This window comes from Leucopleurus acutus, assembly GCF_964270905.1.
Source record: "Leucopleurus acutus genome assembly, chromosome: 10".
In the NCBI taxonomy this organism is placed as follows: domain Eukaryota; kingdom Metazoa; phylum Chordata; class Mammalia; order Artiodactyla; family Delphinidae; genus Leucopleurus; species Leucopleurus acutus.
In genome coordinates this window covers 49,177,780-49,192,089 of record NC_139153.1, presented here as the reverse complement: position 1 = coordinate 49,192,089, position 14,310 = coordinate 49,177,780, and the positions used below count along the sequence as shown (strand labels likewise).

Sequence of the window (14,310 nt, the reverse complement as noted above, 5' to 3'; positions counted from 1 at the left end):
ATTAGGGTGGTGTCCCTGTGGGGTCTGCCAGCCTTTGCTGAAGGCCCGTCTGAGGGTCTCAGCCCTCCGTTTTCGGATCTGGAGATCTCCACCCCTTTGCTCAGCCGGAGCGTTGGAGGGGAGCAGCGTCATTCTGAGACCAGGGTTGGGGTGAACGTTCGAGATCCCAAGATGAAGGTGGCTTTTAGGACAGAGTTGGGGGGGAGCCTTTGTCAGCTTTCTACAGCCCTAGGGAGGCTGTTTAAGGTCCTTCTAACCTGTGCTTTTAGACACCTTTTCCAGAGATGCATGACGGAGAATGCTTTCCATTCCAAGGCCAGTGGGAAATGATCTATTTCATAACATGCCCGATAGCCTTGGGAGGGAATTGCTTCTCCCTTCCAGGCTGCTTGAGATACGGGGCAGCTCACGTTCCAGTTGAGCAGAGGCTTGGCACTGTCTACTCTTTGAACATCAGCATGGGTTTTGTTTACAGTTTCGTTGTACAGGTCCTTGTAGCTCAGCACCAACCATTCCTGACTGGGGGTAGTTAGTATTCTTTGCTACAGCTCTTCGGTTGACTGCTTTCCAGAAACAATGCACAAAACTGTAGGTCAGAATTGTTTTTGTAACATCTGGAGGGGAATGTGTGCCATTCCCCCATGTTCTGTACCCAAATGTGTGTCTCTGTCATCTTGGTGTGTCTTGCTCTTTTCCTCCAGTGGGCAAGGGCCCTGCTGGGGACGGCTCATCCCCAGGGCAGCTTTTCAGTTCAAGATGAAAGATGCACAACCACGTTCGTGCCCTGTTGTAGCCAAACTCTTCTATCTCCGGTTTGCTTTGGGATAGAGGACGCAGTTTATAATTCCACATTGCTGCTACTTCTTTCCTGTCACCCCTAAATGTACACATGTGTGTGGCAGGGAGGGGCAAGAGGGGGACATGGGTCAAAAGGCATTTCTAAATTTCTTTTTTATTTATTCACTAAAGTTTTTAAAAGGTTGAAGTATAACCCATCCAGAAGAGTGCCCATTGACATATCTACAGTTGAATAAATTTTCACAAATTTGTATAAACACCACTCAGTTTGAAAAAGAGAACATTTTAAGCACCTCCCTCCAGGAGCCCTTCTTCCTGGTTACAACCCTCTTCCATCTCCCGAGGTAGCCAACCTTTAACACAACTGTTAAATTTCACCTACTTTTGAACATCAGATAAGTGGAATCAGGCAGTGAGTACACTACTGTCCCCAATGTCTTTTTCTCAGTGTTTGTGAGTTTCATCCATGAGGTTGTAGTTGACTGTTCATTGATTTTCATTGCTGTATAGAATTCTATTTTTACACCACAGTTTATTTATGCATTCTAGCACTGATGGATCTTTGGGTTTCTTCTAGTTTGGGGCTGTTTCACACCCAGCTGTGAACATTTTGTGCATGTCTCCTGTAGACATATGTGCGTTTCTGTTGGGTATGTTCCTAGATATGAGATAGCTGGGTCAGAAGGTAGGCACTGTTTTAGCTTTCTTAGGAGTTGTTGAATCACTTTTCCAAAGTGGTCGTGATGGTTTACACTCCCCACAGCATGGTGTGAGGGTCCCAGGTGCTCCATATCCTGTCAGCACTTGGCGTTTTCAGTCTTTTTGGTTTTAGCCTTCTAGGTGGTGTGAAGTGGTATCTCATTTGGATTTCTCTGATAACTAATAGAGTTGAGCACCTTTTCATATGTTTATTGGCCATTTATCTTTCTTCATCAAGGATCTGTTCAAGTCTTTGGTCTATTATTCTATTGGTTTGTCTGTATTTTTGTTATTGATCTGTGGGAGTTCTTTATACATTCTGGATAGGAACTGTTTGTTGGTGGTATGTGTTCCCAACCAAACTCAGATTTTTTTCCAGGCATGTTAAAATCATAACAGGTTCACTGTAGGAGTCCCTCCCCTCTGCCCCCACCCCCCTCCAGCACTGTGTAGTGCTGGGGTATGATCTCCCAGGGAGCATTCAGACAACACACCCATGGTTGGGTGAGGATTTAACCATTGGCTGCCCTTTCTTAGTACCGGGTTGTGACCGAATGCCCTTTCTTCTTGATGTGCAGGGTCCTTGTGGGTGCACCAAAGGCGGATTCCAAGTACAGCACTTCAGTGAAGTCCCCTGGGGCTGTGTTTAAGTGCCGCGTCCACACCAACCCTGACCGGAGATGCACCGAACTGGACATGGCTCGAGGTGAGTGGATTTTCACTGCCAAGATGGGAATGGGTATCACACCCTCACACTTTCCTCTTTTTCTTCCTGATTATTCATCCATTTTTCCTTCCTTCCTTCCTTCCACCCATTCACCCACCACGTATTGAGTATCTGTTACTTCGTAAACACTGGGATACACCAAAGATCCTGCTGTCCTGGGCCTTATAAATTAGTAGGCAAAAGAGATATTAAACAAATAATTGAGTGTGAGAAGATCAGAGGGGAGGTGAGTATTTGATCTGATCTAGATTGGAGGGTCTGGGGCAGTGACTTTTACAATGACCGGAAAGATGCACAGCAGTAAGCCGGGCAGGTACAGGAGGCAGAACCTCCAAGTGGAGGAAAGTTTGTGCCATTTTAAAATTTAGAGCAAGCACAGCATCACTGGAGTGGTGAGCAGGGGAGCATGGAAGCAGAGGAGGTTGGTGAGGTGGGCTGGGGCTGGACTACACAGGGCCCGACAGGCTGGGGTAAGGTGTTGGGATTCTATCCTACGTGCAAGGTGGGAGGCCATTAAAAGCAATGTTAGGTTTTATGTTTTCAGTAGGAAAAGATATGACTGAGGGATGTTTATAAGAGCCCGCTTGGTCTGGTGGAAAATATATCATCTTTGGAGTCAGATCTGCCTGGGTTCAGAGCCCAGCTCTGCCAGTTACTCTTTGGCCTCAGTTGCCTCACCTGTAAAATCAGAAGGAAGATAGCTATCTCATAAGGATTACCTTGAGAGGATTGATGAGATAATAGAGATGAATACACAGAACTGTGCTTGGCACATAGTCGGTTCTCAATAAGTAAGAGATATATTTTATTGTACTCATCAATTCAAGACCTCACTTTCTTCAAAGTCCTTTCCCCTCAAGATTTTCTATTATTTTTTTTAAATGAAGAATTGTCACGATTTTCTATAGCAGAAATAGGGGAGGTGTCCATGGTGTCTACGACTGGTTTGTGGGCTGTTACTGGTATATAACAAATTAAGGAGCTTACTTCGTAATATAAATCAATATACTGCTTCCTTCCTTGAGAAAGTCTTGCTATGAAAAAAAATTGACTGAATTAAACAACATACGTGGTGGTGGAGTCAACTTGCATCTTGTTACCAGTTCCTTATTTACGGGCTGGTAATGTAATAGGGGCGGGGCAGCCGCGCGGCTGTTACCGCGAGAGCCGGAGCGCAGAGGTCAGAGGTCCTGCTCCGCCGGGTCAGCAGGGAAGCGGTCGTCGCGGCAGAGAGTGTGGAGACAGACGGGTCACGGCCTTCTCCCCGGGGTCCTCCAGGCCTTTCGGCCTCCGCCGGCGGGTGAGCTGGGGGCCCGGGGACAGGCCGAGGGCTGTGTCCTGCAGGGCTCCAGAGCCCTTGTCACTGGGCCCTGGCCTTGAGACAGCGGCGAACCTCTCCCCCATGCCCACCTCCGCGACCTAATGGCGGCAGCGGTCACCCTGGGTCGCAGTCTGCGGGACCTGGCCCCGAGTTGGGCGGCCTAAGGAGCCTGAGGGCCCGCTGGGTCCTGGGCGTCTGGCTCCCTCAGCGATGACGGCTGGGCGGGGTCTGGGGACCTGGCCCTGGGGACCTGGCCCTGAGGGCGCCGCCAGCTGAGAGCTTCCTCCTCAGCCGGGCTGGGTGCTGGACCAGCGCTCCCGGGCAGGGTGATCGGCCTGCGCAGGGACCCCTCCTCTTAACGAGGCCTGGACCTAGGAGGGCGAAAGTTGATCCTTGCGACCTTGCCCCTTCTTGTCATAACAGAGACTAACATTTGTTTGGTGGACGTTTACAGCAACATCGTGACCCGACCTCAGGAACAAAGGGTCTGACACCAAGAAGCTTCCAGAAACTAACCCCGCCCCTGCCTCACCTTTCCTGTAAAAGGGCTTTGCTGTAAGCTTTCAGGGAGTGTGGAGTTTTCTAAGCCTTGAGCCACCTGTCACCTTGCAGGGCACTGCAATAAACCTTTCTCTGTACCCAATTCCGACTTACGTATTGTTTGGCCTCACTGTGCATCGGGCACAGGGTCCTGCATTCGGTAACAGTAACAAACACTTGGGTTGTTTGTTACGCCCTTTGGAAAGCAGACAGGAGAGTAGCATTCCTCAGTCCAAGTCTGGTTTTTCTCTCTTTCCTCCAGGGAAGAATCGGGGCATGCCCTGTGGAAAGACCTGCCGGGAAGACAGAGATGATGAGTGGATGGGGGTGAGCCTGGCCCGGCAGCCCAAGGCTGATGGCCGCGTGCTGGTAAGGCCTCCTGGGGGAGCCATGGGGAGAGGGTGGCACCCTGGAAATGAATGACCTTGACCCCTTAGGAAAGCTGAATGGCATGGCAATAAGGGCATGGCTTTGAGATTGCCTCTTCTGGACTACTACTTGGACAAATCATTAATCTTTTTACTTTCTTCATCTGTCAAATGTTAATAATGTCTGTCCAGGGTGCTGAGATGTTGTTATTGAAAAATGGCAAATGAAATGTAGGTGAAAAGTACTTTGCAAATCTCATTCATTACATAAGCATTTTCTTGTGGGTTTCTTTTTAAATTGAGGTATAACTTACATAAAATGCACAGATCTTAAGATAAAGTTTGGGTTTTGACATTTGTACACACTTGTGTGACCACCCACCCATCAAGATATAGAATATTTCTGTTGTCCCCAAAAGTGCTCTTATGTTTCTTACTAGTCAACTACTCCCACTTCAAGGCAACCACTGTTATGATGTGTATTACTGTGGGTTACTTCTGCTTTTTCAAGAACTTCATATAAATGGAATCCTGCAGTGTGTGTTCTCGTGTGTAAGGCTTTTTTTCACTCAAAAGAATACTTTTGAGATTAATCCATATTGTGCGTATCAGTACTTCATTCCTACTTATTCCTACACAGTATAATATTTTATGAAATACATACATGTTGTTTTAAAATAGTCATTTATTTCCTTCCCAAAGTGCATATGATATATTCTGATTAGGTTTTGAGGGAGATGCAAGGAAGAAGATGTCTTTGCCCTTGAGACTTGCGATATGCTGGGACTGCCCAAGAAAGCAGTCATTATTTAAATTTATCAGAATTAGATAAAAAATTCAGTTTAGTCACTCTAGTCACATTTCAAGTGCTCAGTAGTCACAGATGTCTGCTGGCTGCTGTGTTGGCTGGCACAGAGGAAACATTTCCATCATTGTAGAGCGTTTTATTGGCCTCAACAAAATCTCTCACTGACCCAGAGGTCTTGTTTTGTCCATTTTTGTCTTTTACAGTTTTCTCTTGAGGTATAACACTAAAGTTCTTAATATGCACAATTTCAGTGAGGAGCTGGATGGATGTTTTCATGTACATGTACTCATGTATCTGACTTCATAGGCCTTTTCTTGGAAGCTGTATAAAGATTTTTGTTGTAAAAGCATGAGATTAAGACGGGAAAATAAAACTAGCTGCTGTTTATGGAGGGCTTCCTCTGGGCCACAGGCTATAAAGCTGAGGGTTTCACATATATTTAATCCCTGGGGGAAACAGGTTTTCCTTAAGGATCTAGGCAAAATGTTTCTGACCCCTCCCTGAAGAGTCCATTTTGTGTTAGACTTCTCTGTGCGGGGTTGTTGGTCTGAATTTCACCTGCCTTATCAGCACAAACTAAGCCTCTTGCCGTCGGACCCCTTTGGGGAGGGAGGAAGCAGCTGGATGCTGTTGCAGCGTCAGTGGGCCTCCCTACTGGACAGCGTAAGTCCTGTGGAGGCCCCCATCCGAAAGTTTGCCTTGGTTTCCAGCCCTTTAATCACTGTCACCTGCTGCCCTGGACCCTCTCCAACCTCTGCCTGTCGTCAGACACGGTGGCCTGACTGCGTGACCAGGCCCCATGAGGCTTGTCTGCCATCCTGTGGGAAGGAGGGGAAGAAGCTGATCCATCTATAAATCAGACTGGCCCTGAGGTCAATATTAAGAACAAAGGAGGTGGTGGCCTGGTGACAGCAAAATACGTAGGGTTCCTGAGAGCCTTGAACCTAGATCCAGTGGTTAGTCCCGTGAAACATGTACCCTCCCCATGGAAGGATGACCTCCACGTGGCTGAGAGCTTATTTCCAGAGGGTTCTGCACTTTTCCAAATGAGTATCAGGAGGGGGCCATCTCTGTGGACATGAAGAGCAATGAGGATCACGGGGACAGTTGAGTCAAAGACGCTAAGAAGGCAGAGCTGGAGGGTTTGTGCCAATGGTGCTGTGATTATCCTGTTCTAATTCATTGCATGCAAAGCTAATTTTCTCATCTTTTACACAGTTACTGCATCATCTATTTAATAAGCCACTCCGGGGGGTGGGGTGGGGAAGGACGGGCATGCAGCAGCATCTGCTTTCCTCATGGCTTTTTAATATTGTGGTCAAAAACAACATGAAATTTACCATCGTATCCATTGTTACATGTATAGTATAGTAGTGTTAACTATATATACATCATTGTAGAGCAGACTTCTAGAACTTTTTCATCTTGCAAAACAAACTCTAAACTCATGGAACAATAAGTCGCCTTCTCCCCCTCCCCCCCAACTTCCTTTTCTTGAGAGTTTGGCAACTTTACATACTGCATGATTCCATTTGTATGAGGCATTTGTCTTTTTTGTGTGTGTGTGAGTTAAAATTTTTTACTTAAAAATGTTGCATATATTCTTTTGTTTTTTCACTTAATGTTACATTTTTATTATTTATTTTTTAATTTTTAATAAATTTATTTATTTATTTATTTTTGGCTGTGTTGCGTCTTTGTTGCTGCACGCGGGCTTTCTCTAGTTGTGGCGAGCGGGGGCTGCTCTTCGTTGCGGTGCGCAGGCTTCTCCTTACAGTGGCTTCTCTTGTTGCGGAGCACGGGCTCTAGGCGCATGGGCCTCAGTAGTGGTGGCACGTGGGCTCAGTAATTGAGGCTCGCGGGCTCTAGAGCGCAGGCTCAGTAGTTGTGGCGCACGGGCTTAGTTGCTACGCGGCATGTGGGATCTTCCCGGACCAGGGCTCGGACCTGTGTCCCCTGCATTGGCAGGCGAATTCTTAACCACTGCGCCACCAGGGAATCCCCGATGTTACATTTTTAAAGTTTTGTCAATGTGGTTAATATTCTCTGTAGTATTCTGTTGTTTTTTTTTTTTTTTTTTTGGGTTGACTGGCTGATTTCACTTGGCATAGTGTTCTCAAGTTTCATCCGTATTGTAGCATAGGACAGGATTTCCTTAATTTTTAAGGCTCAATAATATTTCACTGTATGTATGTACTGCATATTCTTTATCCATTCATCCATTGATGGATATTTGGGTTGCTTCTACGTCTGTTTTTTTGGCCATGCCGCTCAGCATGCAGGATCTTAGTTCCCTGACCAGGGATCGAACCTGGGCCCCCTGCAGTGGAAGGGCAGAGTTCCAACCACTGGACTGCCAGGGAAGTCCTGCTTCCACATGTTGGCTATTGTCAATAATGCTGCTATGAACATGGGTGTGCAAATCTCTCTTCAAGATCCTGTTTTCAGTTCTTTTGTATATAAACCCAGAAGTGGGATTGCTAAATCCTATGGTAATTCTATTTTTAATTTTTTGAGGAACCTCTATATTGTTTTCCACAGTAGCTGTACCATTTTACATCCCCACCAACAATGCATAAGAGGAGGGTTCCAGTTTCTCCATGTCCTTGTCAACACTTTTTTTTAATGATGGCCCTCTTAATGGGTATGAGATTGTATCTCATTGTGATTTGTATTTCCCTAATGATTAGTGATGTTGAGCATCTTTTCATGTGCTGGTTGGCCATTTGTATGTCTTCTTTGGAGAAATGTCCGTTCAAGTTCTTTGCTTATTTTTTTATTTTTATTTTTTTGTGGTATGCGGGCCTCTCACTGTTGTGACCCCTCCCGTTGCGGAGCGCAGACTCAGCGGCCATGGCTCACAGGCCTAGCTGCTCCGTGGCATGTGGGATCTTCCCGGACCGGGGCACGAACCCGTGTCCCCTGCATTGGCAGGCGGACTCTCACCCACTGCGCCACCAGGGAAGCCCTCTTTGCTTATTTTTAAATTGGATTTTATTTTGTTGAGTTGTTCTCGTGGCTTTTTGCACGTGTGCCATCTTGCCAGGAAACGTCTGTCCCCAGTCCCCTCTGTCCTCCCTGGTTTAGACTCTGCCACCTCCATGAAGCCTGTCATCAGTGATGGTGCTGTCTAGAACAAGCTTGGCATCTTTTGTCTCATTAGGAACTCAGCATTATGTCGTTACCTTATGTGCATGACTTATTTTGTGTATATGTCCTTTTTAATGGAAATCACTTGGGTATAGAGACTTTTTAATGGAAATCACTTGGGTATAGAGAATCTTCTACCCTTTTAACTCTCAGCACATGGAGAAGGTCTCTCTAAGGAATGGGTCTGAAAGTGTGTTTGAATAATGTAGGGGCTGAGCGTCAATGTTAAAACAATTAGAAACCAAATTAGTTGCCATCTCTTCTTGGTGGCTGATTCTAAGCAGTTGATGGAAGCTTGAGGAAAAGGCTGTAAGTTGCCCCTAGGAAATGACAGGTGACAACAGGGTACAAGGAGTGGCCACCTAGTCCATATTCATGTTTTGGAGGCTTCATATCCATTTGCTTTTTCTTTAATGTCTTATTTCTACCTGTCAAAGCTTTCTGGGAGGCAGGTATTTATTTTAAAATTAAGAACAGGAAGATATGTGTTATTCAAATATGTTATTTTTTTACATTTTTATTGGAGTATAATTGCTTTACAATGGTGTATTAGTTTCTGCTTTATAACAAAGTGAATCAGTTATACATATACATATGTTCCCATATCTCTTCCCTCTTGCGTCTCCCTCCCTCCCACCCTCCCTATCCCACCCCTCCAGGTGGTCACAAAGCACCAAGCTGATCTCCCTGTGCTATGTGGCTGCTTCCCACTAGCTATCTACCTTACCTTTGGTAGTGTATATATGTCCATGCCTCTCTCTCGCTTTGTCACAGCTTACCCTTCCCCCTCCCCATATCCTCAAGTCCATTCTCTAGTAGGTCTGTGTCTTTATTCCTATTTTACCCCTAGGTTCTTCATGACATTTTTTTTTCTTAAATTCCATATATATGTGTTAGCATACGGTATTTGTCTTTGTCTTTCTGACTTACTTCACTCTGTATGACAGACTCTAGGTCTATCCACCTCATTACAGATAGCTCAGTTTCGTTTCTTTTTATGGCTGAGTAATATTCCATTGTATATATGTGCCACATCTTCTTTTTTTTTTTTTTTTTTTTTTTTGCGGTACGCAGGCCTCTCACTGCTGTGGCCCCTCCCGTTGCGGAGCACAGGCTCCGGACGCGCAGGCTCAGTGGCCATGGCTCACGGGCCCAGCTGCTCCGTGGCATGTGGGATCTTCCCGGACCGGGGCACGAACCCGTGTCCCCTGCATCGGTAGGCAGACTCTCAACCACTGCGCCACCAGGGAAGCCCCTGCCACATCTTCTTTATCCATTCATCCGTTGATGGACACTTAGGTTGTTTCCATCTCCAAGCTATTGTAAATAGAGCTGCAATGAACATTTTGGTACATGACTCTTTTTGAATTATGGTTTTCTCAGGGTATATGCCCAGTAGTGGGATTGCTGGGTCATATGGTAGTTCTATTTGTAGTTTTCAAAGGAACCTCCATTCTGTTCTCCATAGTGGCTGAACCAATTCACATTCCCACCAGCAGTGCAGGAGTGTTGCCTTTTCTCCACACCCTCTCCAGCATTTATTGTTTCTAGATTTTTTGATGATGGCCATTGAGTGGTGTGAGATGATATCTCATTGTAGTTTTGATTTGCATTTCTCTAATGATTAATGATGTTGAGCATTCTTTCATGTGTTTGTTGGCAGTCTGTATATCTTCTTTGGAGAAATGTCTATTTAGGTCTTCTGCCCATTTTTGGATTGGGTTGTTTGTTTTTTGGTTATTGAGCTGCATGAGCTGCTTATAAATTTTGGAGATTAATCCTTTGTCAGTTGCTTCATTTGCAAATATTTTTTCCCATTCTGAGGGTTATCTTTTGGTCTTGTTTATGGTTTCCTTTGCTGTGCAAAAGCTTTGAAGTTTCATTAGGTCCCATTTGTTTATTTTTGTTTTTATTTCCATTTCTCTAGGAGGTGGGTCAAAAAGGATCTTGCTGTGATTTATGTCATAGAGTGTTCTGCCTATGTTTTCCTCTAAGAGTTTGATAGTTTCTGGCCTTACATTTAGGTCTTTAATCCATTTTGAGCTTATTTTTGTGTATGGTGTTAGGGAGTGATCTAATCTCATACTTTTACATGTACTTGTCCAGTTTTCCCAGCACCACTTATTGAAGAGGCTCTCCTTTCTCCACTGTACTCAAATATGTTTTGAGAACTTGGGAGGTGCCTTGGGGTGTGGGCATGACACCTGTATCCCCAAGGAGCATAATATTGGATTCCAAAGTTGGGCTTGAAGAGGGAAAGGTTGGATGGCTTTTTTTGAAAATGGCATCTGGTGCTGATTTCAAAGTAAAGAACAGATAGAGGGGCTTCCCTGGTGGCGCATTGGTTAAGAATCCGCCTGCCAATGCAGGGGACACGGGTTCGAGCCCTGGTCCGGGAAGATCCCACATGCCGCAGAGCAACTAAGCCCGTGCGCCACAACAACTGAGCCTGTGCTCTGGAGCCCGTGAGCCACAACTACTGAGCCAGCATGCCACAACTACTGAAGCCCGCGTGCCTAGAGCCCGTGCTCCGCAACAAGAGAAGCCACTGCAATGAGAAGCCCGCACACAAGAGTAGCCTGCGCTCGCTGCAACTAGAGAAAAGCCTGTGCGCAGCAACGAAAACCCAACACAGCCAAAAATAAAATAATAAAATAAATAAATTAAAAAAAAAAAAAAGAACAGATAGAGAGTTTGAAAGCTGTGACAGGGAGTCAAGTATCTCGATGACACATGGCATTTTCTGGCCTCATGGACCGGCAGCCAGCTGTGGCAAGACCCAGGACGTTGGGCTGGTCTGGCAGGCTGCCCTTGGCTCAGTACCTACCAGTCTCGGATCCACATACGTTGTGGTTCCTTCCATTGCCCCAGGGAAGAAATGATACCTGGAGTGAACACAGCATTGGGATTAGAGGCAAGCCTCTTCCCTTCCTGCACTCCCAGATGCAGATGAGAGTTTAAGAAGTCGGGGGGAAAAAATCACTTCTGGTAATAACCACTCAACAAACCCAGTACAGGCACTGAGTCGTCTCTTGGACCTGGGAGGGCAGCTCACAGTGTTCAAGTCTGACATTTCTGCTTTTCAGCAGAGTCTGCAAGCCTCAGACAACAACTGAAGTCAGCATCTAGCTGACTTCTGGGAGGAAGCGGTGTTCCCCAGCTCTATCTCTTGGCTGTTTCCTTTCCGAGCATCAGGGCAGTTGCTATCTATTCACCACTTCTCATCTGTCCATTTTTTCAAAGCCACAGGATACACTTTTGCATTTACTTCTGTTGCTTTGTTTCCTGATTTTTTTTTTTAAGTGAACTTTTTGCTGAGCTTTAACATCCATGCAGGAAAGTGCACAAATCATCTGTGTACATCTAGATGAGTTTTCAGTAGGTGAACATTTTCAGAATGAGTTTCCCAGAACCCCAGAAGTCACCTTCCCTGGACCTCCCAGGCCATTCCCTCCTCCCTTGGAGTGGAAGGTTCTTTGGGGGGTGGAATCTGTGGCATCAGGGCCCTGATCCCCTCCATCCCCTGTTCTCAGTGGCCCAGGGCCTGGCCCAGCCTGTGCTGAATGGACCCGAGGCATGGGAAAGCTCTGGCCATCTGTGCATGGCAAATGCATGTGTAAGAGGGTGAGGAGGGGGTAGTGGTGGTGGTGGGGCGGTGCGGCGTGGTGTGGGGGGAGACGTACATGCTGTTGTGGCTGAGCCATCGGAAAGGCCCAGTACCCACCACCCCCAGGAAGGACATGTGTTTCCATACAAGAAAGCCCTTTGAAATATACTCATCTCTTTATCCTTTTGGGAGGAAGAACAACCCTTATAACCTGAAGTATGTAAGATGCTAAGATTTGGGGTGGTCCGCCTAGAGGGATGGGATTGGGAGGGGATATGGGGATATACGTATATACGTATAGCTGATTCACTTTGTTGTACAGCAGAAACTAACACAACAATGTAAAGCCATTATACTGCAGTAAAATGTTAAAAAAAAAGATTTGGGGTGGTCCTAGACCCTCCCCCCTCTTTTGTTATAATTCTTTGGAATCCAAGTTGGAATAAGTCTTGCTGTTTCCAGAGGGTGCTCTCTTTCTCCTGTTGGTCTTGCCTGCTCTGCCCACACCCCCTGCCTCCCTCACAGCAGAACTCATTTGGAGAGACTGATGGAGATATTAATGCTTTGGAGACAGTCCCTAGGAATTTTTCTTAATGTAGGAGTCAGATTGACATGCGTGTATATATAAGGATAATTGGGACTAAACAAAGTCTTTTCTTTCTGTAGTTTATGTTCAGAGACACTTTTCCTTGTTTTCTTACATGCAAACTGCCTTTGACACTTTGATCTCTGACCTCACAGAATGCATTAATTTTAGTTTAGTTTATTGTGAAATGCAATCTTTGGATCTTCTAGAAATTCCCCGAGATCACTTCTTAAATAGTTTATGCCACTTAAAAAAAAAAAAGACAGTAGAGCTTACCTGGTGGCGCAGTGGTTAAGAATCCTCCTGCTAATGCAGGGGACACACGAGCCCTGGTCGGGGAAGATCCCACATGCCGCGGAGCAGCTAAGCCCGTGCGCCACAACTACTGAGCCTGCTCTCTAGAGCCTGCGACCCACAACTACTGAAGCCTGTGCGCCTAAAGCCGTGCTCCGCAACAAGAGAAGCCACCGCAATGAGAAGCCTGCATACTGCAACCCACACAGCCATCAATCAATCAATCAATAAGACAATAAGCTAGACATTAAATACACAAAGTCCGTCCTTACAAGAGTCAGCGTGGGTCATGGTAAACACCCGCCTCGGTCCTTTTTGGTCCCTCTAACCCAGAAATACAGTGAAACATGGTAAGCCCACGAGCTTTGCCAAATCCATAAACTAAAATATAACTAATGTACCAGCTAATTAGATGGTAAGTGATTCAAATTTGCCAAACTATCAGAATTTGGTCAGAAATAAAATAAAATTAAAACCCTTAGTGGAGTGGAGTGATGATCCACCGAGTGATACTGTTGTTTAGCTTCTTGCCTGATATCATTTCAGTCTATTGAGAAATATGCTAGAAGCGCAGAATAGTACCGCGCAGGGAGGAATGAAGGTGGTTTGCAGTATAAGGAACAATGAGATTAACGTCATAGGGTAGGAGGCAGAGTGTGGGCAGGCTGAGGTTTCTCGCCGCTCTGAGTGTCCTCGTTTTCCCGTGGACAGAGAGCAGCCTTGTCAAGGGCCCTTGGGCAGTTTGCTTGAAGGCATGAAGACCAGAGAGGCTGGCAGGCAGTGAATTTCTTTGTAGAGTAACCACAGGGATAGCCAGGCCCTGGAGAGCTCCCCCACTGCCCAGGGCCTGGACATCCTGTTCGACCCCAGAGAGGTCATTTCGGGGGTCCTGAGACCTGTGGAGAGGCTCTAAGGGCAATAGCTACCCGACCTGCCTCAAAGGGTGGGTTTTGATGGCTTCTCAGGTGGGCATTGGGAGTTATAAGTTGGAAATGTTTTCCACTAAGACAAGGAGGACTCTGAAATGTGAGTTCCTGTGTTGTTTGCAGCACTTACCAGCTCTGGAACTTAAGCAAAGCACTCTCTGATACCCAGGGTTCCTGTACAGAAAATCGAATTCTAAGACACCTCCCCACCTTCCAGGGTTACAGAAGCGGTCAGATGTGGACCATGTAAATGCAGAATGTTACAGCCTACAAAATCAGTGTGTTTGATGCAAACAAAGAAGTGAAACACTTTGATTATTTTAAAATGCAGTATTTTAAGAAAATGCATCTGTTGGCCAGAGTGAAGCAACCTGATGACAGAAGTGAGTGTGAATGTCCACGAGAAACAGGTGGGGCTAGGCAGAGCACACACCTTTGCAGGAAACAGCTGGGCTCCTCACCAGCTGCGCGGGTGCATTGGAGTGT

General features: G+C 46.1%; 1 protein-coding gene across 2 annotated transcripts in view; it reads left to right on the top strand.

Annotated features, from left to right (window-relative positions):
- The window catches only part of ITGA9 (integrin subunit alpha 9), a 353,501-nt gene that overhangs the window by 14,592 nt on the left and 324,599 nt on the right, over nt 1-14,310 (top strand). For both annotated transcript variants that reach the window (XM_082848454.1, XM_082848455.1), the window contains exons 2-3: nt 2,076-2,203; nt 4,348-4,454. In XM_082848454.1, the coding sequence (XP_082704580.1) occupies nt 2,076-2,203; nt 4,348-4,454 (235 nt within the window). The remainder of the gene's footprint in view (nt 1-2,075; nt 2,204-4,347; nt 4,455-14,310) is intronic.